The sequence below is a fragment of the Haemaphysalis longicornis genome, unplaced genomic scaffold, assembly GCF_048455015.1.
Source record: "Haemaphysalis longicornis isolate Haplotype H1 unplaced genomic scaffold, Haemaphysalis longicornis Haplotype H1 scaffold_18, whole genome shotgun sequence".
NCBI lineage: Eukaryota > Metazoa > Arthropoda > Arachnida > Ixodida > Ixodidae > Haemaphysalis > Haemaphysalis longicornis.
Window position 1 is genome coordinate 6552138 of NW_027526282.1, and position 25543 is coordinate 6577680.

The 25543-nt window shown below is 47.7% G+C and overlaps 1 protein-coding gene across 5 annotated transcripts in view; it reads right to left on the minus strand.

The window, feature by feature from the left end:
* LOC144166600 (uncharacterized) overlaps window positions 1-24867 on the minus strand; it is a 47682-nt gene extending 22815 nt beyond the window's left edge. The window contains exons 1-3 of one of the 5 annotated variants that reach the window (XM_077696112.1): window positions 24588-24867; window positions 20504-20652; window positions 9153-9842 (exon numbers count right to left, since the gene is read on the minus strand). In XM_077696112.1, coding sequence (XP_077552238.1) covers window positions 9153-9842; window positions 20504-20652; window positions 24588-24612 — 864 coding nt within the window. In that variant the 5' untranslated portion in view covers window positions 24613-24867. Of the gene's footprint in view, window positions 1-9152; window positions 9843-20503; window positions 20656-21361; window positions 21608-24587 lie in introns of those variants that run through there. The other 4 variants (XM_077696111.1, XM_077696108.1, XM_077696109.1 and 1 more) reach the window with 4 other exon arrangements.
* Window positions 24868-25543: the final 676 nt, after the last annotated feature.

Below are 25543 nucleotides of genomic sequence, written 5' to 3' on the forward strand. Positions count from 1 at the left end.
TTACTGCTTTCTTGCAGCTGGCGAGAAACTGGAAAGGAAGCAATTATGTATGCATCCCGTTCGATCGTCACGACGTACTGCCATTCCACAATTTGAATGCTCCACCCAAACATCAGGCTAACGTACACCAACACAGGCAGCAGAAAACAACGAGGACGTGGAAGCACAAGACGTTCTCAACTCTTGAGCCCCGGCAGGCAGGCGGAGATGTAGCCTAGCTACATGCAGGCGCGAATCCAGCCAAACAGGTGCCTGAGTGCCGGGACACCGGAAGGTCACATTTCAATGCTTCCCAAAACGAGCGTTAGGCCTAGGAAGCTCACTTAGGCTTAACTCTTCAGCCACACAAGGGGCTGAGGGCGATGAGGATGTGGGGGTGCAAGACTTCTAAAGTTTTGCGTCAAAGAATGCAGCCAGAAGCAATACATGACTGCATGCAGGTGTTGATACAGCCTTCAAGAGTGCACACTTTAATGATATCCAAAACTGGCTCTTAAATATATGTTTAGCGCAAAAAACCAAAGACTACATGAACCGACTAGCCCCCCAACAAGTTTTGTTAAATTACCAAAATTGGCGTTAGGCCTAAGTGAGAAGCTTCAGTTAAGCCTAACACAGCCACACAGGAGGAAGGAAAACGACAAGGCTGTGGATGGGCAAGACTTCTGGCAGTGCACCACTGAGGGCCAAGATGGAAATACAGCCCAACTCTGCACAAGTATCAATTCGGCCAAACATGTTCATGACTTGCGGCTTGCTTAAGAGTCGTGGAGTTGTTCACAAATCTCACTCAGTTCCACCAGCAGTGCATGTGCGAAAGAAGCCACGACGACACGAGCGAGAAAAAACGGCACGACAGTGCAGGAGCTTGCACTGATCTGCGACTAGACCAGAAACGGGGGCAGCGACTCGAGGGCAACTTCAAGGCTCAAACCAAACAGTGAGGGGAAGAGAGACTGGATGGCGGGCCCCACTTCATACAACACACTGAAAACAGTTGGGGCTGTGCTGTCTGCAATGACCGGAAAACAAAAGGGTGCCAAATAAAGTGGCGTTTTTGTGCGAAGCATGCAGTCAGAAACCAGGACACATGCAGGGGAGTGCTTCGAGCCATAATCCATGCCTCCCAAACATTGGTAAAGGCATGTGATGAGAAACCGGGGATAACCATCTCACACGTTGCTCTTATAGTTTTCTCTGGAGGCATCCAAAATTCTTGAAACAGCTTCAGTATATCATTGTCACAAAGTGGGCAAGCATGCAATAATGTCTTGTTTTTTTTTGTTTTTTTTTTTGCTCAGCAGGCTCAATTTTGAGTCAATGTTGCAGAGTCAAACATGCACTCAATTCTTCAAACTCTAGAAGCTTCTGCAACAACCCCAAACATCACAACAGAAATATTTGGATTTATCAGTAATGCATTGACACCTGATGGCGATCCAGCCAAGATACGATTTGGAGCAATTTTCCGGGGGGGGGGGAATAAAACTGTTTTAGAGCAGTTTTGGAGCACAAAAAAGCAGATTTTGGAGCTGTGCAAAGCTAACGTTGTAGCAACTACGAACAAGCAGCATCGCTTTAATATGGCTACACTACCAACAAATGTTACTCAAAAGTACAAAATCAAATCTCTAAGCATTGTGAAGCCCGAGGGCTTCAATCTTCAATCTAACTTGAGCCCCCCCCAGACAAGGTGCTTTCACAATATAAACAACGGCATCAACTTTCTCTTGCCACTATTTTCGACTCCTGCTTGCACCAAACACAGAGCTAGAATGACATACAACCGGTTCATATTCATTGCTTTAAAACAGTTATTCGATGAAGAAGATGTAAAATATCACCGATGCGAAAAATTGAAACCAGACAGCCGAAGGAAAGGACAGCAGAGCAGTCGCAGAGGTGCCTGCCACAGTGTGAAGACTGCTATCAACTGAACATACTACAGACTAATGGTGCACAGTTATCGAGAGCACAAGTTGAAATGACCAAGTGAAGAGTGTACAATACGGAAGGTAGGGCATAGATGCCCTTACCTCCCCTACTACTTCAAATGAGCCACGTAAATGCCCACGCTTATATGGAAACGCAGTATTCGAAAAGCAAGCAGAAGAAAATTGGTCAATTGCAATCAATATAGAAAGAGGTCATTTGTGCAAGAGCAGTGGCAAGCACTCAGGGACTTTTAATCGCACGCTTTTATCTCATTATAAGTTGATGCTGGCGTGTCTGTGCTGCACCACGCATAACTTCGATCGTCGATCGGTCATTTCAGCCTAGTGTGTCGATGGCAACTCCTTATTAATAATAAAGAAAAAGTCAACATGACAAAAGTTTTAACTACTGTGGAGATCAGCTGACCTGGTTGATAACGTGACCAGGTGATTACGCCAGCATCATGGCATTTCTCAGATGTTTCAAGATTACTAGTCCATAGGCACATACTAAAAAAAATATTTACGTTCATTCATCTCCAGCTCCGCTGTTGAACGGTCAAATTTCACAATCACAGAAGTGCGCTGTCCTATTAGCGCTGCTGAAGAGGGGAAAAGAATTCCTCTGCTGCCAGACGAGAAAACAAATCTAATTCAAGAAACACCCCGTGCACATAAGTTAGTGCAAGCGGAGCTCGGTCGAGCGCACCATGGCCCAGGCAAGTGGAGTTGTCACAACCTCCGTCCCCCGGCCATCATTGCTTTCAAAGCATGCCAGTTTTACCATTGCCCTTCAAATGTGTGGCCCTTTGCCAAAAACACAGAACGTCATCTCAATACGTCAATTATCCAAAAATGAACACCCCTTCATTGGGCCAATGCAGAGCTCTTTAACCCTTTCACCGCCACTCCTGAGATAACTCGGAGAAGCACTGCTATGATGGGTAAGCCTGCAATGTGCGTCAGCGCTTTGATGCATGAACAAATTCGGAAACTTTTGATGAATTCCGACTCCGGCGTGGAGTCGCAGTGATGAAGCAGCTCAGCTAAACGGCTTGTCAAGCGCAGACAGCAAGGAAGAGCCCCTGCAGCCTCAGAATCCGAGAAACAAGAGGAAACCCGATGAACAGAATTTCTACCAGAAGGAGGAAGAATTACAGCCTCAAGAACATGTTTTTGAACCATCTTCTTCAGGAGTTCGCAATGGCATCACAGCGGTGCCCATTGAACTCAAGGTTTCTGAAATGTTGTTTACAATGGACATTGTGGACACAATAGTGGAATAGACAAACATTTTCCAGTGCCAAGTACAAGCCACACTGACATCGACGGTTGGATCCCATTACCCCAGTGAAAAGACTTGACTCCACGTAAGTTATACGTATTTCTTGCAAGAAAAAGCACCATTGCCCAGTATCTGTTGATGGATCCACTCTTGAGCAAACCTGCATTATTGAAGTTGAGTCACAACCGCTTCCTTCTCATTTTTAGGTTATTTCGCCAATATTGAAGATCAAATTTATGGTGACCGGCTGCACAAGGTGTGATCGTTCTTTCTGACGCTTCAGAAAAACTTTTAAAGCGCCATATTTTAGGGCGCCTTGGCGCTCCAATCATGTGGCACATGAGGAGCAGGTGAGGGACGAACTCCGGGAATATTTTCATCGGTAACCGCCGCCAATCGATGCTCAGCTTTCGATTCTTCGCCCTCGCTTCATTAACCAAATAGTTATGCAAGCTCATGAGTACAAGATCGCATGATTACAGTCAGCACTTTGAAGTGTAATGCTACTAACTCGTTGCGCATTGAACAGAGTGGGTGACACCCAAACTGCGCAGTGAATACATTTGCAATAGACACAGTGTTACGACAAGTCTACGAGGCGGAGCACCGTACCCGAAACCACTGTGGTTGAAAGCCCTGTATGCGAGCAAAATGGCCTCTTTTCAATGCTGTGAATAGCTAATTTATGCTTGCTTTCAAGCAAAACACAAACACACCAAGAAAATCATGTGAAGACGTGCAAATGCATGCTAAGAATGCTGCATGTGCATTTCCCTTGATGTGCATCGCATTAGGAAGCCAATTTCGCCTGCCCGCGCCTTCATAAAGTTTGCAGTGTATTCCCCAAGTCTTTCCCTAGCACAGTACAGTAGAATTGCTGTAGCATGCTTTACTTATTTAAAACGAGATTCGCGCATGCTATATTTCCTCTGGTGCTGACAAGCAGGGGCCCGCTTGAGACCCCAACGCGCTGGTGAGGGGTGGCCGACCTGCTATTTTTCCCCTTCCCCGATGGCGGCGCTGGGTGTCATGGCTCAGCGCTGCCCTCTGTTCACTGCACCGGGCCTATGGGGTGGAAATTTGGGGCCTTACAAAGCACCTACAGGGAAACCTTAGATCGAAAAGTATAGAAAACAAAAAATGCATTTAGGGACAAGAAAACAGAAGCATGGATTAGGGAACATCCTAGTGAAGATTAAGCGATTAAAGTAGGGTTGGGCAGGTGACTTAATGTAGATGAAGGACCAGAGGTGGACTATTCGTTCAACGGTAAGGCTACGAAGGGATGGTAAAATAATGGGGAAGACCAACATAAGGAAAATGCATAGCTATTCGGGGTGTCACGTACGGGAAGGACAAGAATTTGTACTCGAGTATCCTGCAGCTGTCGAGCCATATAATATAAAAAAAAGAAGAAAGAAAACCCTTGCTGCTTATGAAATTTTGCATCCTCTGAAATACTGCCGCCACAAAGAATCAAACTAGCCGCCTTGCTTGTACCGCATTTAGAAAAATACAAAGTTAGTTGAATAAACAAAAACACCATCACGATAGACGACAGCCTTAATGGGTTGCTTTGGATACGGCTCGTCAAGCAACTATCAGCAAAACGTTACTCCGAATCACCAAAATTTAAAAAAAAAATGCCGCTACGCAACCGTGTTGCCAATGACAATAGCACACGATTGGTAACTTCCCGTTTTCTTGTGACATCACGCCACCTCCTACTTTAATCAAATCCAATGCCACACAAAGCAAATCACGCATGCATGCCACAGTGTGCAGTGCGTCGCAGCAACTGTGGTGCCCGCAGCAACGCACAATGCGCAGCCACTACCTTCAACTTTTTGCATACAGAAAACATTCCTCTTCTGTGGCACAGCGGATAGCGAGCCAGCTCGCTTTACGATCTAGAGGTCCAAGGTTCAAAACAAGCCAGAGGAGGCAAAGATTCTGAGTCCTAAAAAACATTCGGTGTTCCGCAAGGATCAGAGTTATGTCCTTTCCTTTTCGTTTTGCAGTGGAGCTACTTATGGCTGGTGCCTTCAGAGAATGTGGATTTGGCAAGCTGTTAGTGCAAGCTGTATAGGATTGATAAGGGCAGTAGAGGTGTCAAGTCAACCGTGCTGGCGGGTTGACACAGCATGGATAGAACATCGTCAGCAGGAGCACTGTGGTTAGCCGTAGCCGTGTAATCAAGTGTACCGCACTTTCTGGTGCATAAGTCGCGCCGTTGTACAGGTAACATTGCCACATAGCAACCACTAAAATTCTGGAGCTCAGCTGCACTTTAAAATAAGATGCCCCCCCCCCCCCCCCCCCCCCCAACTCTCCATAAATAGCCCCTTCATCAGACATCAGTTGCACTGCCCAAAACTTCTGAACAGAGGTGCGACTTGTACAGCTGAAATCGCAGAACCCAAATCGATAAGATATGGTCAGGTTTGTAGCAAGGAAATAGAAGAAACAATTGGTGATGCTGTGTTAGAATGTTAGTATCCATCCAAACCGATGTAAGGAAAATATGTGTGTTCCGGAATTCAATAGGGTTTTCAAGGCAATGCACAAGAAGTACTGTATTTTTGCAATTCTAAGCACCCTCACCTCGTTTCAGAAAATGATTGTGGGAGTTTTACACATCGATGCTACACAGGTGATGAGGAACGTCGTAGTGGAGGGCTCCAGATTAATTTTGACCACCCGGGGGTCTTTAACGTGCGTGGTTTCAAAAAAAGAAAAAGAGAAAGGAAAAAATGTTTGCGCGCGAATGTAAGCACCTCGTTTCCTGAGAGGAAGCACACATTGCCCCGGCTACCAACCGCCTTTGCTTGACCTGTTGATGACACGGAGCTGCCGGAACAGTACAATCTCTGGTTTCTCGTACACGGCCAGGCTAGAGTGGAGGTGCGTGCATTCTCGCCCACTGAGCCCAGCCTAGCTGCGTATCACATTGCAGCATTCCAATGCTACACGTCAGAAAACGCTGCACAACAGGAAAGCTGCCTAAACCGTCTGCGTTAACCACTGCAAGGCAGATTTCAGACGCATGGAAGTAACTCCACGTTTACGTTCTGGCCAAGTCACCAAAAAAATGTTCCATTTGAAATAACTTCGATGGAACAGAAGGTAACCTGCCGTGGGATGCTGAGAGCGGCGGCTCAAGTGGTGCGACGGACTCGAGTGGTAGTGAGAGTGACTATCAGACGTAAGCGGTGGGTTCACCATCCGTGCCTTTCTTGAATGTTGGCTGAATAAAACTTTATTCCTTGTGCCAGTCTCATCTAGATACTGCGGCGAAAAGAAGTACAGGAGGACGGGGGGAGGGGGGAGTCATTTTAGATTTTTCGAATCTAAGCACCACCCTCACATTTGGCATTGCGACCGTAGAAAAAGGGATTGCTTACAATCAAGTAAATACGGTATGCTACAAAGCCATGAAGGTGACAAAGATTAGTGCCCTCGGGGAGAAAACGAGAGTACGATAAACAAAAAAAAACATTAACCACCTGTTCTAGACAAAACCTAATAGACTTATTAAGCCTGCCACCAATAACTGCACTAAAACTAGAAGAAAAATACAAGGGTAGTTGTATTGGAACATGCGACAAGATAGCAAATGCCGTCAGCTTACTAACATTGCTCGAAGTGCTGTGGAACTATGCACACCAGTGGTTTCAAAAATGAAACTCTGCAGACTGAAAGAACAATAGCGAAAGATTAAGCCTGCCTATGAAAAATGCTCATTAATTTTTTTGTAATCAACTCTGATGGTGATGCAACAACTTGTTGTGAAATAATGTACCTTCGTCGCGCTTCTCCTTACACTGTGTGTCATAAGATTGGGTCCTTAGCACAACACCTCACCTGTGTGAGAAAGCTTCGTACACGACGGTCGCGCGTAAAACTGCTGTACAAGCAAGTTCACATGCTAGAGCAACTTGCTTTGACGGCATGTCACGTGACATCACTACCTCTCTTCCCTGCAAGTTAACTTCTCCTCACCCCCCCTTCAACACTTCTGAAAGTACAGAGGGGGTTCTCCGGCATAATCACATTTATGAACTACCAAGTCGGATGATGCTCGGTCATTTAGCTTTTGCACTGAAAATGACACGTCACTGCACAACTCCGGGGCCTTCGACTAGGATGTGAGAAGTGCTGTCACCATTGTAGAGTGCAGCTCTTAAGCACCCGCTTCAGTGGTTTCGCGATGCCGTCAGCCCCATCACCAAGCAAATGAAGAGAACACCGAAGAGAGGTAAGATAGAGCAGGAAAGCAGAGGAGGCAAGCATGGTAAAACTGTGAAGGGGAGGGCAATATGCTGAGACCGCGCGAGACATGCTCGGTGGCAGCAACGCGCTGCGAGATAACACCACAGTAGTGCGCGCCCATCGTGTGTTCGCTGATGACGCAATCAATTTCCGAGACACAGCAGCTATGCGCCATCGCTGAAAAGACTACAGCTTGCACTGCACTCAAATTTCGCATTAAGAAACAGCATAATCGTCAGCCAATTTTTTCTTCTGGGCTCTGCCAATACTGAATGCATGGTGATTCAACTTTGGTCTTTACAGTATTGAGAACGTTTCAGCAGAGCAGAGCACAAAAGCTGCCGTCAAGAAGTACACCTGGGGTTGCTTTTAAAGTTATGCCCAGAAACTTCCCAGAAAAAGGTTTTGCATCCCAATCTTGATGCCTCTGGTGCGAAATCACAAATATGGTAGGCAAGACTCAATGTACACCGCAATCTCTGCCCTTTGCAAAAGCTTCATTCAGAGGCAAACGCACCACTACCATTAACTTGACAATGCACTGCATCAACATTTCACTTGGTGTGCTCTAGATAAGAGCAACAGTAGATGTGGGAATCGGAGTATATCCCAGAGGACTTTTTAACATGGCAGCGTTACTAGGTTCATTCAGAAATCTTCCGTGGGCAATAGGTGTCCGAAGCTGCCGTGGTCCTCAGCTATGGTTATCAGCCGTGCTAATACAGCATCCGGGAAAGACATCATCACTGCTACTTAGAAACGACGGCGGTGGCAGCCAGAAGCGAGTGCCCGCCTGAAGGTGGAATCAGGTGCACTGACAAGTGGCAAGGGGAAAGTCGGAGGCATGCCAATGGGATTGCCCCATTGGTGCTAAAGCAGAGATTAAAGAGGATGGGTATTTGTAACAAGAACGTGCTGCCTGCGCTGTGAAGTTCATCCTTCCCTCGCCAGTTCTCCTGCCGGTGAATTATCGTTTTTAGGTGCAGCGGTGCTTAGGCACGTTGCACTGATGATTGCCGCTTGAGCGTCAGCGCCATTCCACACTTCATAGTGGTTTGGGGCGCATTCTAACGCGGGCCCTCAAAACGGCATGGCCCGTCAGGCACTGGGTGATGAGTGGACAAGAAATTGCACTTGTTCATTGAAGCTCTAACATGCCCTGCGGGCAGATTTGTAGCAGAGAATGGTGTGCCCCAAGAAGCCTCTCTACTGTGAAGGATGCCTCTAAAACTGCTGCTACTACGCTTGCTCTTACCGCTGATTTTCAGTGCTTTGTCGGTATGGATAGTGAATGTAGCAGCACCGTTCCAAATTTCTGCAATGACGACAAAGTTACGCTATAGTGTCCTACAAAGAGGATAAACCAAACGCTCACACTTCTTTCAATTTACCTTGCTCGTTAAGCCTTTTTACGATCACACAGCTGCCAAATAATACAAACGTTCCTCGCTGCTCAAAGAAATTGATATCAGTGAGATTCTACTGTGCTGGTGGATAACAATGCGCCTGAGAAACATTCAGAGGGGCTTTGGGTCTGCAATCCGTAGAAACAAGAACAAAGTTGCAGCACCACATAGCTCCCACGCCTCCGACATTGCTTCAGTGGGATCCCGAACAAAAGTGGCAAAACTCCCAGGCCTCGCGCCAGGGACAGCACTCACCTCTTCCCCTTCACCGGGCACCTGCACCTTGAGCTGTAGTGACTCGGGCAGCACTTCGCTGCTCGCAGCAAGGTCGATGCTCGGCGGCGCCTCAACAGCTTTCCGCGCTGCTCCGCGCCGTCCTCCTCCTCCCCCTCCTCCCCCTCCCCCTCCTTCTCCCCCTCCCACTGCTCCCTCGGCCTCACTCTTCGCCCCGTTGGGCGGCTTCTTGGCCGCCGCCGCCGCGCCCTTCCGCGCGCCTCCAGCTTTCCCTTTGGCTCCCTTGGCCGGCTTCCCGCGACGCGCCACCTTGACGGCGGGCTCCACTACGCTGTCGTCGCCCCCCGTTGACGACGTATCCCCGACGGACTTGGTCGCTGCGCTGCTGCCCCCGCCGGCCGCACCGGGCACCCACACCGGATCAGAGTCGGAGTCGTCGTGCTCCATCTCAGGCTCCGATGTGGAGAGCTCGTCCGTGTCCAGGGACTTCTTGCGCTTCCAGCCGCCCTTGCGCGGGGAGGCGGCGGGCGTCGACGTGGCCGCCGGTGTGGCAGCATCCTCCGCGCCCGCCGTTCCGGTGGCTGCGGCCGCTGCCGCGCCGGCGGGCGTGCCCCGCGTCCGGGGCCCTGCCTGCCGCGTGGCACGCGATGCCTGGCGTGGACTGCTGCCGCTGTCAGTGGGCGCGTTCCCGCGGGATGCCGACGACGCTACCTGCGCATCAGTTCCAGTCGAGGCATAAGTGACGTTGAAAGCGAGAACACGGTGGGCTTGAGACTCGCTGCGCCGTTATACGGTTTGCATGGTCCGCTTAAACTGCCGCTGAGCCAATGCCAGTTTAACTGAATGAGAAACAAGTATTCACACATCAGCCAGTTCAGACAGAGGCAGCCTGAGAAGCAGTGCAAATGGTGAGAGACAGACCGGCCTTACATTAGAGCCTGTCCTATAATGTTCATCTCGGTGCATACCTTTCCTTGTTTCTTATGTTTGGTGCTACTTTTGGCTAGTTAAGTCACTAAGCTCTCCAGCCCTTTATCACTCTGTCAGATTAATGCGTTTGAAGTTTATCCCCTACATTGAGAACACAATGGCTTCTGACTTCAACCAAAGTTAGACACTTCCGCTAACAAGATGAGTTGGCCAAATGCAGTGCAACCCTGGGCTGATTAAACATACGCAAAACAAGTATCCCGTAAGAAAATTTCAGCAACAGCACCTTCTTGCAAGAGTTGTTCTTCTCTGACAGCGGTAGCTCGGTTTCGGCTCAACTCACGCGTGGCCCGTGAACGACACAAGTATTTCCACTTCCGTGGGGCAGCATATGTTTATGTTTTAATGAATAAATACCGCCTTCATAATTCAATCCTGAATTGAGATGACAACTCGTCGCACTATGCAGGAAAAGAAGGACCATCAGCGTATAGGCACGATTGGCCGCTATCGAGGGAAAGACTACTCCAGTCACAAAACCCTGCTTGACGGCACGTACGATCCCTGCAGAACAAAACACATCAGCTCATTTCTGGCAATAATGTGGAGCGATACTAGTATTGCGTAGCGGGGTATCGCAATGCACATGGTAAATCATAAAGGGTCGACATACTGGGTACATATACATTGTCAAATGTACCTCAATACAAATACTATACACGCACTCAAAAGAATCAAGGCACAATCGCGATACTTCGGTATCATGATAATGTTCTGCTGCAATCCAGCTAATTCAGACATGAAGGAAGTTCAACTAAAATGGTGCTGGAACTACAGTCAACCATTTTAAACCTGCATGACTGCGAGTACTCAAACACCCTTTTGGAGGGGGCGGGAGGGGAATGGAGGGCCAGGAGTGGGAAGGGATGGCATGCGCTCCAGCCTTAGCAGTGCTAGTATTACTGAGAGCACTTTGGAGGGCAGGCAGGTGATATCTCTCTTCTCCCCTGAACCTACATTCACACCAATTCAAGAGATCGGGCAATCTGAATCAAACAAGTTTAAAACATCGGGGTTCCACTGTATCAACTCCCAATAAGTATGGCATTGTTTCAAAGGGGCCCTGCAGCACTTACCATCGACTACTCGGAATGTATTCTGGGGTGAAGTCTATGGCCCCCGCAATCTCCTCCCTCAAGAGTTATGAGAATCCGTTCACTATCACTGAAACTATGCACGATGAGAAATCGCGCATAATTGTTCCCTCTCAGCTCGACCGTGGACAACGCGGCGAAAGCTGCACGCTCACTTCCGAAAAGGGGGGTGGTTCGCGGAGTTCTCTTTAGCGGCCTTCGATATACCACAGGCCGGGGAGTTTTCTCCTTTTCTTCGCAACGTGGAGGGGCCTATTTCCGGTCTGGTGCCACAAGGCATGGCTGCCTGCTCGCAAGCATGTGCTCAGGCTGGTAGGGCATTTCTGAAGCCATGAACGCTTGTTGTTGAGTAGTCTCGTTGAAAGGGGAGTATTGAGTTCGTCACTAAAACTCTGTGCGCACTCAAAACACAAAAGAAACGCCAAAACTGCGTGTACAGGTACAGCCAGAGAAGAGGTTGGTACACAGCGCCGACGACGGCGGATCGTCGTCACAGAAAATGCGAGAAATAAGCCGCGATGTTGACCAGCGACAGCCAACAGGACAGCCATGGCCTCAATGATGTCATTTAGGCCATGTCAGGGGTGCATGGCGCGGTTGGTTGTTCAGAGTCTTTCCCAGTGACTTGCGCGCTGCTCACCGCTTCACGTGCACGTGTAATTATTGGCTGAGGTATTCCTGGCAGTGAAATCTAAACGTTGTGCAGGTTTACTTGCACTGCTCAAAGAGTGTTGCAGGGTCCCTCAAAGTTTAACAGTGAGATGATGGAGCTACGAGAGATTGGTCTGCAGTCCACCTCAGATCAGTAAAGCTGGCGGCGTCAACATTCACCCGTCAACATCGAGAAGCCCCCTGACCTCGAACCTGCGTTTACACTATTTAACACAAAAACACACCTAGCTTTCGGATTAATCCACTTGTTACATAACGAACGCCCACAATCTTCAGTACGAAAGCCATAGGCACACAGTGAGCCTGCAAGGTAACGTAACATTTCGACTCACTGCCTGTCACTCTAACATCTTCCCCTCACTGCTAGAAATGAGAAGCCAGAGAGGCACTACTTTCAAGAGCCCAGAGAAGAGATCCAGGGAAAGAACAGGGGTTAAAGAAAGCAGGATCAGGGGCGATATTCTCGAGTTTTGTCCCTTTTGCGTCCCTTTCGGCGAACCCTGATTGGCTAAAAGCAAACAACCGGAAAAGACGTAACGCAAGCGCGGCAAACTTATTGTAAACGTTTACTGCTTAACCGGAAGTACGTCACGATGAAAGGGACGCAAAAGGGACGATTTCAAAAGGGACAGTTACGAGAATACCGCCCCTGGTGTGATGTTCCCCACAATACCAAGCGCACCACCCTCTATGTCCAACATTCTGGCCACAGGTCTGGCCTTGACAGTAACAGCTTGAAGTCTGCAAAATCCAAGAGTGACAATCAGCAGAGCTTTTTTTAAATTAATTAACAGCTGCACCATCATGAGATATCCTTCGACAAGCAACAAGGAGGCTGACTTCTTCTATCCTTTCTAAGGACGTTTTCAACGTGTTCCACACAAATAGAGGTTATCTCATTTTCGTTCTGAGCCTTCCCTTTGTGTGCCAACTTCATCAAACACCACAGATAACGGTTTTCAGAAACAAATCCAGTCTGAACAAAATGTCTGGGAGGCATTAAAGACTGAACTGTGTCCTAGTTAAACAAGAAGGCTGGACGTTTTCCAGCTCGTTCAACAGTTCTTGCTCTTTCTAAAGCGTCTGCTAATGTGCTTTTTAATGTCACTAAAAATGGAATAGAAATAGGAGAGAAAAATGACAGCTTTAATTATTCATTTCTCACCAGACAATGCTTTGTTGGCATTCAAGCTAGAGCCGTGAGGGATATAAAACGTGTGATCTTTCAGTCAAAACAAACAGGTGTTTTTGAAAGCAAGGCAGCTTGTTTAGTAATGTCTGTGAGCTAGTGTAAGCGTCCTTTTTGAAAGGTGCATTCAACAGATGTTTAGGATGCATTTATGGGTTCTGTACATCCTTATCTGTTTCTTTCAGAAAAAAGGTTTCAAGAAGTTCTTTTGAATCCACTCTCACAATCTGTGCGGCCACAATTCGTAATGTGTAAACTCTATGGCTGGGGATACCTATTTACTTCCTTGGTATTTTATTTTTTGTGCTATTAAGGTCTGCTCCTACTGAGACGAACATACTTGCTTTCCTGCCGTTATAATGAACCAAGCCAGCCTTTCTTTTTGTGCTTTAGCGTCCCTTTAACCACGGGTTTCCCTAAAAGGCTAACTGCGTAGGTGCCAGCAAGCCAACCCACTGGAACAATGCATACTGAAGGAGGTTCAAGCTTTGCTGGGTCATCTTGGATTTTTTCAAAATTTCTGTCAAGTTTTATTGCAAGGCAATCAAAGCAGGAATTACTGCTTTCATTTCTGCTAATAAACTTCTTATTCTATGCAAGTGTGTATTTACTCATTCTGCTAATAAACTTCTTATGCTATGCAAGTGTGTATTTACTCAATCTACTTAAATTATGCAAATTACAAAATTACTCTCTTTTTCTTATCGGTCTGTTCGACCAATGGTGGCTCATTGTCTCCCATGCACCCTCCTTTGTTCCCTACTTTTAAGTGCGAATGCACTTCTTAAGCGAGCCTGAATCGTCCGCCGCCGTAGTCCGCATAGCAACAGCTGCGGGTGCGCGCGCTCCTCGTCTTCCCTAGCAACGGGGGGAGATGGGCGCGCGCTGCCTGGCCGCTGACATGGCACATACCCACGTGGGGGATTGGCCAGGAATCGGGCGTGAGAAGGGCTAATGCACCCGCTTAAAGGAGTACTGACACGAAATTTCAAAGCTGAGATCCGCTCTAGCAATCAAGTACAACGACAACACAAATAGGTGTCTGTGAATAAATGCATCTTTCTTTCTTTGTAGTTGTGCGTGTGTGTGTGATCTCTCTTTCACGAACATTACCGAACCGCGCAAATTCAACTCGTGCATTCGCACTTTCACATTCTTCCCCTCGGGGAAATGCGGGGAATTTTTTTCAGCCAGAATCATCCACTATATGGAAGTCTACTTATATTCCCTGCTGTACAAAGCTTTCTGATAAATTCACAACCCCCCTTCCTAATTCTCCGCCATCCAAATATATCGTTTGCCCCCCCTCCCTGAATTTTCTTACCTTATCCTTCCATTGAGTTATCTGACTCCCCCCTCTTTTTGAGAACACATTCTACTAGTCCACCCGTCGTCATTCAAAGGTTCTTGAAACTCAGTGTTACTCAGATGCCTGTCCAACAAATATAAGGCATAGTGGTAACAGAAACATGCTTTGCAAATGCTCACGTCGGTATGAGCAATAGATGGTATTCACTGAAAAGTTAAGCTGTCACTTTCTTCGCTTGGCAACACTGGAAACGGCCACGGACATGGTGCAGTTTGTGCCACTGCACCCGCACGCCGCAGAACAAAAAAACACCAGCGTGCGTCGTCTGGTCCACTTCAACCCAAGTCTCAACAGTGGTGTCAACAGAGATGCTATTAATCGCACTCACATTGGAGTTGAGGCATTACTTTGTGCTCGATGGGGGACAGTTTGAAACATCAAACGCGCATCGTGCGCTCAGCACGGACAAGTACCTCCATCCCACGGAGCCCGACATAGCCAGTGACGGAGCACTCACATGGTTGCCTGCATGCATGCCTTGCCAGTGAATACACCCTATATGGCAGTAAAGATTCCTTTCTTCAATGCAAAACCTCGCTGGTCACTGATTACCTGCCGACTCTTCACCAATTGAACTTGTGATGTGGGGAGTCTGAAGACCAACACTGCAACTAGTCGCTCTGCTTTTACCATCCGTCCCACAAATTAAGCTAACGAAAGATCATTAGGTGAAGACATTCGATTTACGAGTAAGAATCCCATATTGGCAGGGCATGTCCTTTCTACAATCAAAGCAGGGTCAGCAACGAGATGATATGCAAAATGAAATGCCACCCTGTAATCAATAGGAAAGACGTAATATACAAATTTCTAAGTCAAGTTTGGGTGTAGGGACCTCAGAAAAAAAAAAATTAAAGCCGTTTCACTAAAAGTGATTCGCCATAATGGGCTGTAGTGCCGTTATCCGCTCACTGCTACCACCCAAAGCAATTCAAATTTCCCGCCTCCGTAGTGCTTGCGCACCCCTTCCCTGAAACAGCGCCAGTGGGAGTTCTGTTCTTTTTGTGCTTGCTTTTCCTACCACATGTGCCGGCATTGCACTGCCACTTCTTTTCGCTTACTATAGCCAAAACCAACCCAACGAGCGTACCGAACTAAATGAACGCGGGCGCTGCCAGTTAATTACGTATATTTTGCCTCAAATAGCGAGGCAAATATTTTGTTTCGCTAAACAATGGAGAGATGTATGACAACTGCCAGCGGTTCCCAAGTTTCGAACGGTTATGACTATTTAAACCGCTCGGTTTTCGAAGTCTCTACGGGACGCCCTACGATGGAACGCCGGGCTCTACTTGGATCCATTATATCGCAGCACTGCCTGATTCCGGCAGTCGTTTGACATCGACCATTACAGCGAGCTACAAGGTGAGCCCCTAAAGTGCTCTGCACTTCAAAACAGTTTCAGAGAAAGTTTTTATAGCCATAGTTTACTGTATTCCATGACAGTAATACGTACCTCTTAAAAGGCTTAAGAGGCCTTTTCAGAAAGCGACTGCAATCGAAACGGCATTCACCTCAGTTACACAGGCCCTGGCATATCACCAGCATCCGGCAACTGAATGAGACGAAACATGACTTCACAGTGAATTTAAAATACAATTATCGCTACACATAAAACATACTAAATATATTACTCAATTACAATGAATTTTTATATTCTCGCTCACCCCTGTTTTGGCGCAGTGCCATTTCTACTCTCTTCCAAGCATTGAACCGGTTAATGATTACAGCGGTTCATGCTACGATTTCTGCCCTTCCCTCGTCAAACACCCTCTGTTCATCCACAATGATACGAGGCAGAAAGAATAATAGTAAAAGGGCTTCGCAGGAGGTCCATCCCAATGACTGTTGTAAACCGAAGTTGTAAACACACATTGTTACCAAATGAAGCCGTAAATATTGGCTAAAAAGGAAACCAGTCTTGCTCTGAATACGGATACATTAAATCACCTGCCTGCTTAGTTAACTGGCAATAAAAGGTGCATATTGCCTAAAATAATAATAAAGACCCATTAGCCGCCCATTAATATCACTATTGGGCATGTTTTTTAAAGAAAACCAAAAGACTAATAGATTTTTCCTTTCACTAAAAGATCACAAGTATTGTAGTTCTTTTGGCTTTTATTCGACGACCAATAATTGCCCTGTTCACTGAGAAATAATGAAGGCTGGCTTCTCCCTCTCGGGTTTCCCTTCCATTTTTAGTGACATTGAAGAAGACGTTACAAAATGCCTAGGGCAAGCTATCTTCGCCATCTTCCTGAGAGCCTATTGGCTCGCACTTTCATCGCAAAGATTGTTAGCCAATCAGAAAGCAGTCGTTTTTTGTCGCCACCTTGGTGTAGTAGAGCAAACACAAATTAGGTCAAGGCCAGCCCGCTATAGAGGTGGGGCTTCGTGACCGTGCAGACTTCCAAAGAGGTGCTGGCGCCTGGAATCGAGTGTAGAAATTACAGTTGCGGTTGTCAGCCATCTCATTTCAAGCCGATAGTGCTAATACTGTCCACAATTACCAGTGCTGTTGCATGTATGTACACTAGTGGTAGGTAGGCTCCGACGTTCACAGACGTGCATAAATCTGTTGAGTGCGCAGGTACGCGACGCAATGCAGTTCGACAACAAAATCGAAACGAAAATGTTTTCTAGCCCATGTTTCTGCCTTTTTGAAACGTTTGCTGAGCAGTACTTCACACGTAGGTTTATTTCCCATCAACAAACCCCTGCTCCTACGGCGCTTGTTTCAGAGAAACACTTAGGCGAGCTCCACCAATCCTGCGCTTCATCTATGTTAGTCCTGAAATAGCGCATACTCCAGCCTCAAATGGCTGCAGCTGTTCACGGAGGTTCCGATTTACGAAAAATAGGTACCACGGAATTACAACAGACCTTCCTGGTGTTTCAAAAATATTTTTTTTACGCCGAGGCTCTCCATGGCTAGTTTCTGAAAATTATTTCATATCTCCCTCGAGGCAACATGCCCCTAATGCTAGTCCAGACTCTCAGCAACCACTCTGTTACCCGCACAGTCCACTGGCTGTCAGCGCTTCGCGTTACATGCCCCACCCAAGCCCACTTATTTCTGTTAATAAGTGTTCGCAAATGTTGTAGATGGATGGTCTGATGTGCGAGTTACAGGTTGATATGAACGTGCAGAGCGCTCAAACATTAAAGGGGCCATGCAGACAAAATGCACGTTTGTTTTATTCGAAATATTTCGTGTTCTATAGTGCCCCCAGCGCTTTTCCGGAAGCAAACGAGGCTTTGTTCACTGAGAAATTAATCAATTTAGGTTAAAATTTTGATTCTCCCACCAAATTGCGTGTTTTCGTGACGTCTGCCATGAAGTCACAAGCGCGGGTATTCAAACAAACTTCCAGTGCATCATTACGCCCTGCAGCCTTTCTTACCGCCACTCTTCCCACATGAAGTTACCATACGGAGCCGCCGACCGTTATCCGCCATTGCTTTGGTTTTCACCATATTTGCACCTGGCTTTATTTTTGTTTCGGCAGAAAGTAATCGTTTCATGATACATGGGATATGCTCAACAAACAGGGTCGCGTACGACAACGTCGCTTCGCCAATCAGCCAGTGTCGTGTAAGACAACTCCAAAGTGGCGGACTGCTGTGCAACTAAAACAAGTGTAGTGCGCCCAGTACCAGCAGCAGTGCGTATTGGGACTTCTGTGTTTACATGTATTTTTATAACTTTCATTGTTTACCCCACTATTCTTACGGCTGTAAAGTGAACATGCACTACATTTAAGCGCAAATAGCTCATTCGGAAAGCTTATAAGCCCTGCCTAATTTGCATTTGCTTGCGCTGGCCTCAGTCAATCACACAGCTCGGCATATGACATGATAGGTTCTCTTGCAGGAAATGAGCTAGTGGGTCGCATGGCCATTCCCTTTTTTCCTAATTGTGTAGGTCATTTGAGTGAAGTGTGCGTAAAGAGTGGTGTCCGTATGATTCTAACAAGGCAATCTTTCGAATGAGCTAAACTTAGTTTTAGGGCATCACGTGCACTGTCAAGTATGGGTCCTGGTACGGATACGACACATGCGCTGCCAACGTCCTGCAAAACACAAACGAGGTGAATAGAAAGCTCACGCTTGAAACGAAACAGCTGAAGCCAATTTGGAGAAATGGAAGTGCGGTTTATTTCTTAGGCACTACACAGTTCTCGTGCTGAAGAACAGTCATCGAAATGACGGCACTACCTTCCTTCAGCCCCTCCCAAATGTTGCAATACGGAATTGTTTGAATTACCACGACCACTCGATGCCCCCACTTTGGTTCGACCAGCTAAATGCTCCTCTCCACCTGTGAGAGCGACAGTTCCTTTCCACTGTGCCGCGTCGCCTGTGGCGCTCGCTACCAGCGACAGCTCAGAAACGAAAGCAGCAGCGGCAGAACAAAAGCAGATTCCTTTTAAAGTTCTTAATCAGGTGGTTTGGGTCGATTGAGAGGAATGATGGGTCATTTACCCATAGAAGGTGTGGCACAACATGCTGCACATGTACATGTAAACATAGAAGTACCAATGCGTACTGCTGTTGGTACTACGCACACTGTGCTTGTGCTAGCTGCACAGCACTGCTGCTCTTTGGGGTTGTCTGAGACAACACTGGCCGATTTGTGTCAGCGACGACATCTTATGTGGCCATATTGGTTGAGCTGGCATCATGTTTCACGAAATGATTATTTTCTCTCCGAAGAAAACACGCCAGGTACAAATACGGTCAAAAAACAAACCAAAAGCAAAAATAAGCCCGCTGCGGTGTGGTGGCGCCATCTAGGTTGACTAACGATAAACAGGTCTCCACTTCACACCAAGTTTAGCTTGAAGACTTGTTCTTATGATGTCATTGCAGACGTCATGAAAACACACTTTTGGTGGGAGAATCAAAATTTTAACTTAAATTGATTAATTTCGGGCCCCATCTGCTACCGGGCAAGCACTAAGGGCACTACAAACACAGAATCTTTCAAATAAAACAAACTTGTATTTCGTCTGCATGGCTCCTTTAAGTTTTAATGCCATTAATTTGCTGCTACATGCAAAAATCTAATGCCATTCGCTCAGTCATTTTTGGTTTAAGGAGCTCCACACAACTCATTCGCCTACACGAACGCCTTAAATCTGCCTACTTTCGAACACAATGAGCACCAAATGAAACCAATGAAACTCTCAGCCCCAGAGTGTTGACGCAGAAACGTAGCTGAACTTCGAAATAAGACGATTTTTTGTGCACTCTCAGTGGCCAGGTTCTGGAGAGGACGGAGTCCACTAAAACAGCGGCAAAAGGCAAAACATCGTATTACTCAAAGTTTTGAATTTTTTTAATTTGGCTACCGCTGGCAGGCGGCGGCAGCTGCTGAATCCACTTTTAGAAACGGCTCACACCATTTTTTTAGAAAACACTATTTCTCATAACGTTTTCTTTTACAAAAAAAATGCGTACCCTTGTAAGACATTTCTAGCGCCGTACCGGGCAACTAGACGGATCTTGCGGCGAGACAGAGTCTCGGCCGTCGTTTCTCGAGCGGTTTGTGTTAAAAGCTTCTAAAATATGAGTGCATTTCTCTTTTTGGCCATTATGAACATCATGCATCGAATCAACTCCGACTGAGCGACATCAACGTACCGGGCCTCGCCATGGACCGTCTGAAACGGAAACGTGGGACGCTCCGCGCATCAACGACAAAGATCATTAACGAGATGAAATCCCTGGTGGATGGTAACCCACTACCTATCGGTGAGCTGAATGAACACCTCAATATGCTCAAACAGAAGAAGACTGTATCAGCCGACTTGAACAAAGAGATGGAGCAGCATGCACCAGATGAGGAATTTGCCACAGCAGAACAATGCCATTGCGTTCTCGCGTGTGGCACGGCCCGACCAAATAATGTCATTTGGTATCTTGAGGCCTCAAGCACTTAATGTCATTTTTCGTGTATGTGTGGCACGGGTATTACATTTCGTCTTTGCCGCCCCTTAAACGTTGAAGGGGACAAGGGTGTGTGGGGCTTTGGGGGACAGTGGCCACCAACCTGTCGAGCCGAGGTCCTCCGCGTCACCACGCCGCCCAAGGGCTGGACGGGTTTGCGCGTCCGGCGTCCGGCTGCCTGCGCCGGCGACGTCTGCAGATCGGCTGCCGCTGTTTCCGCCGCATCTCCAGGCCCCTCCTCGTCCTCAATTTCTGCTGCCGGGAGGGGAAAACAGGGGTCAGGAAAACGCCAACGCAGTCGGTCAACACCCCAACATTTTGATCCACCCAACCCCAAGCTACAAACAAGGTCGCCTGAAGAAAAGGCAGTGAGGGAAGGTGTGAGGACGACCACACAACTACCTGTTCCGGGTTATGGAGTTTAACATGTCAAAGCTACACCAGCGCTATGAGGCACACCGTAGTGGATGGCACCAGATTAATTAATACCACCTGGGGATCTTTAACGGGTGCCAAAACCAAAACACACGGGCGTTTTCGCTTTTCACCTCTGTTTGAAAAGCAGCCACCGTGGCCCGCATCCAACCCGCAACCTTGGGCGCAGCAGCACAACAATGCCTTGGCCGCTGAGTCCCCATAGAACTACTTGTTTCAAGCCCTTCATTACGACAAATTCTGCATATGCATCAGCCGTGCTACAGATATACAGCATGCCTTAAAGTGAGCTGTTTTATTTTTGAAAACTAGGGTCACACCACACTCTTTTTTCCCACACTGCTCCGCGCAAACAATTTTCAGACTACCATCCCTCGCACATGTCCAAGTTTGTTTTAGTTAAGTTAATAAACCCGGCTCTCACTTAAAAGGTTACCATCAGGCGGTCTAGTTGAAAAATGTTTCCAGGGGCCCTTCAAGGACCTCCAACATACTCTCTACATGAGGGTATTGAGACTGTACAAACCTTTAAAAAAGGGCTGTTCCAGCCAAGGATGCAAGTCTGCGATATTGTGGACCATAACAGAACAAACCGGCCAGAGTGCAACGTCGGCAGGTCGCAAAGAAAGCGGTGGCACCATGGTGGTCCGCAAGCCAGCGGACCGGTGTTCTCTAACGGCTGAGGCCAAATGAAAGTCATCCTCTCTACGAGACCTCAGTAGTGTGCTGCTTCAACAATAAGAGCCAACGAAGTGCTTGGGAAATTTAATGGGCTTTTTAACAGGCTTTGTGCTCAGTTTCTTGAGCACTCATAGGCTATACAACTGGCTAAACAATCAGAGCAATTAAACAATGACCCTCTCGCACAAAACAACACGTTCGTCACATTTAAGCGAGATCCGGTGGAGTAGAAAAGGAAGGCTATTGACGTGCGTCGGAGTAAACATCACTTGCTAGCACGTGGTAAGGTACTACTTGATCGCCAACATATTAAGATCAGGGACAAGGGAGGCTTGCATACTTTAATGACCCTGTTCAATTAGATATCGTAAAGCAAAAGACGCTACTGAGCGGGCGTCGGTGGAAACATCACTTCCTAGCACGTGCTAAGGTACCGCTCGATCGTCAACATGTTTAACACCAAACTGAATCGGGGCTTGCACATTTTAACGACTCTTTTTTTACGGCGCTGCCCAGGCTTACAGTTGAAACTCGACGCACAGCTGGACACGCGACGCCGATTCCGCGAAAGTAGACTATTATACACCATTTTCCATAAGCAGCCGGGAAAGGAGGAAAATACTCTCAAACCAGTTCTCTCGGCGGCCGACCAGTGTTGCCTGTGCGCGCTGGGCTGTTAACATCGCTCGGCGCGGTATGCTCCGCTGCGTATACAGGGGGTATTTCGCACCGCGTGCTTAGTTTTTGCGGAACTTTCAACTGTTTTAGCCAATGCTGCGATGCCGTTCAAGGCGCAAACGTCACTTGGTCAGCACTGCGCGGTGGTGGGTTATTGAACAACCAGAGAAAGCGAGAAACAGTCGCTGACAGCACGCATGTGCACGACACTGCCTGGAGAAAATGCAGTGCGGTTGCGGCGTGTTTTTGCTGCATCGCTTCCCAACACACACCGAGTTGAGATATTGGTGGATGCCGCTGATAAATCGCAACGACTTTGTACCAACGACCAACTCCAGGGTTTGTTGGGTGCACTTGGACGGCAAGCAGACGGAGCAAAATCCATTTATCACACGCAAAGCTGCGACAGGGAACGGAACCCCCTGAAATGTTAGAAGCAACTTTATCGTTTACCATACAGCATTGATTGATTGATTGATTGATTAATTGATTCATTATGGTGTTTAACGCCCCGACGCTTCTGGGTGATGAGGCGCGCCGTAGTGGAGGGCTCCGGGTTAATTTTGACCACCTGGGGATCTTTCACGAGCGCCGATACAATACAACATTACAATAACTTCTGGTTCCTTGTAGTCAATTTAAAATACCATATATTGTTTGGTCATTACAGCCGATTGGCATTAAACAATACCCTTTTCATCAGATTCATCTAATCTAACCTTTAAAATCACGGCGTTTTGTTTACTTTTTTTTTTTTTTGAGGCCAACGCATTACACTGCCAAACGATATGAAAGGATAACTTTCTCCATCGCACACTGCTGGTCGATAGCAGGATAAGCAGGCAGCCAAATGTGGAAACGCAGCTCGAGATACGCGTGAACGCTGCATTTGGAAAATAGCTCAACCTGTTCACAACGCGGTCAAAGGAAAAGCTTCTAATCCTTTTGCGTTGCCACGGAATCTAAAGTATTACAATTACAAAACAGTTAATGCTGGTCGCGTAAAGCATTCGCGGTGCAAGCAGCGGTTTCACAAAGGTGGGCTCCGAGCGACAGGCCACATGCGCTGCGCAGAGTTAGGTCAATCATGATCACGATCATGATCAACCAATATTAACTCGCCCGAACGTCAACCCTTTTGCTCAACCTTCGAATACTAATTTGACTGGTTGTGCGGTCGTGTTATTTTTCCGCCCAGGTATAATTTCGTTTCGTCAGTAACTGTCATAAGTCTAGTTAAGAAAGATTATATTGCATTGCAATGTCAACAGCGTAACAATTGCCTCGTCGAAAGTCCATCGCGAGCACGGATCACCGTGACCCACATATGCTGTGCGCGCTCCGAATTCGACGTCCGCGCTTCCGTAAACATGACTAATCGGTGAACATAACAAGCACGGTGGCATTGAAAACACGTATTTACTCCCCGATATCGATTTCTATGTCAGTCGGTGCCATACCGGTACGTTTGCATCGCGGAACTGCGGAGCACCACCGGCACCACCACCACACTGCTACTGCTGCTCGCAACAGCCGGGGTCGGAATTCCCGCTCTGGCAGCAAATTAGGACCTAAAATCCGCCCGCATATGATGAAAACAAAACAGAACACACACACACAAGCACTGCAACCGCTAACTTAAAGCCAAACCACTACGGTTCACTTGGTAATGCACGGGTACCGAGCAGACGCACGGAAGGAACGGAGCACTTAACAGCCCAGCGCGGAAGTTTCGGCGGGCGCTTCATAGACGGCGCTGGCGTCCGGTCAGAAAAAGCAAATGGCGGCGCCCATCTCTAGCAAGGAAAATGGTGTATAGACACGAACGAAACGAAATGCGCGCCACCACTGGAACAATCCGCTAGCAAAAGCCCCGGCCCTGCTAAAGAAGTTGTCTGCCGTTTATCGCGTTCCTAAAATTCGTTACGAAGCAAGCGCAAAGGCCGAGCAGAGCTTAGCGGGACGGACTGCAAAAGCCTCCCGCAGACACCAAGCAAACAACTAAAAAGCAACGTTGACCGGAGAAGCGCCACCGCTTCAAACCGCGATAGCCCCGCACTACACAGACGAGTCTCATTCCGGCAGTACGCGACCAATATACCCGTACCGCTAGCAATACTACGAGCTGGCTCCCCTGCTAACTTCTCAGATCAATTCGGGTACAAACAACGGAAAGTTCGCCGCCGACCGAAAGCGGGAATTCACTGGATCGTTTCAAAGCGGCGCGCTGCACACATCGGCGGCGCAAAGCCCTGTCGCATTTACGGACTCCCGTTCCCGCACGGACAGCTGTCGGAACACGGCAAGGAGAGTTCTCGATCACGGCGGCCGCGATCGCGAGCACCTATGCTCGAGTGGCCCCCCGGAAGAGTGCGAATCGTGCGAGCTCTCACCTCGTTTGACAGTGGCGTCCGCCATGTTTACAAGACGGGCGGACGACGAAGACGGGCAAGCGTCGGCGGCTCTCCGGGCTTCCTCGCGCACACCAGAGTCGGCCGGGCCCGGAGCTCAGGCCGGCACCGAAGCGAATCGAGCTGATGCCATGGTGGACGCAAGCGACAACGGACCCAGTCGCACGGAAGCGTTGCAAAATAAAAACCCGGCTGCCAAGCGAGCAGCTTCATGGATGCATACGATTACATGGCTGCTGCGAAGGGGGCCTAGGGAATTTGAAGCGGCGCGATTCGGCGATGGTGGTTCCCTAGTTTATGACGATGATGATAGCTAAAACGCCGTTTAAACCTGTTAGAAGGACTGGTGACATGCCTTTACGAGAGGCAAACCAAAAAATTATTGCTTTACGGGGGCGTTGTTTCGAAGTAAGTTTAGTTGAACCTCCTTGTTCGAACTCTACCACTTCAATGGTCTAGAGAATCGTATTGCCACAGCTCTTGCAACAGATCTCTAGCAGGTGTCCTAAAGTCCCTTCATCTGCATGCAAGCGGTGCACATGTCATTCGTTTTCCTCAATCTTCCTTTTTTTTCTGTTTAAAAGGTGATTCAGGATGGTGGGGGCGAACATCCTACGTAAAACATGACATTCGTATCCTTGTTGCACTGTTGTGCAGCGAGGTGTGAAGGCTGTGACCGGACTAGTTGCTGAATAGACCTAATCAATCACGGCGGTAATTTTGTATTCAATATCTCCGAAAATTCGAATTTGGTCGAATATTCTGGCGTACTACAAATTTTAGGGTTTGCGTCGGCTTCCTCAAAACTAATCCTCCGAGAACGAATCACAGCCGGACATTCGCGAGCGTAGAGACGCGCGCTATTGCCAGTGCCTACACTTGCAAATAGCTCTCAAGTGCTAAACTATGACAATGCAGAAAAAAATATTACGTATTCG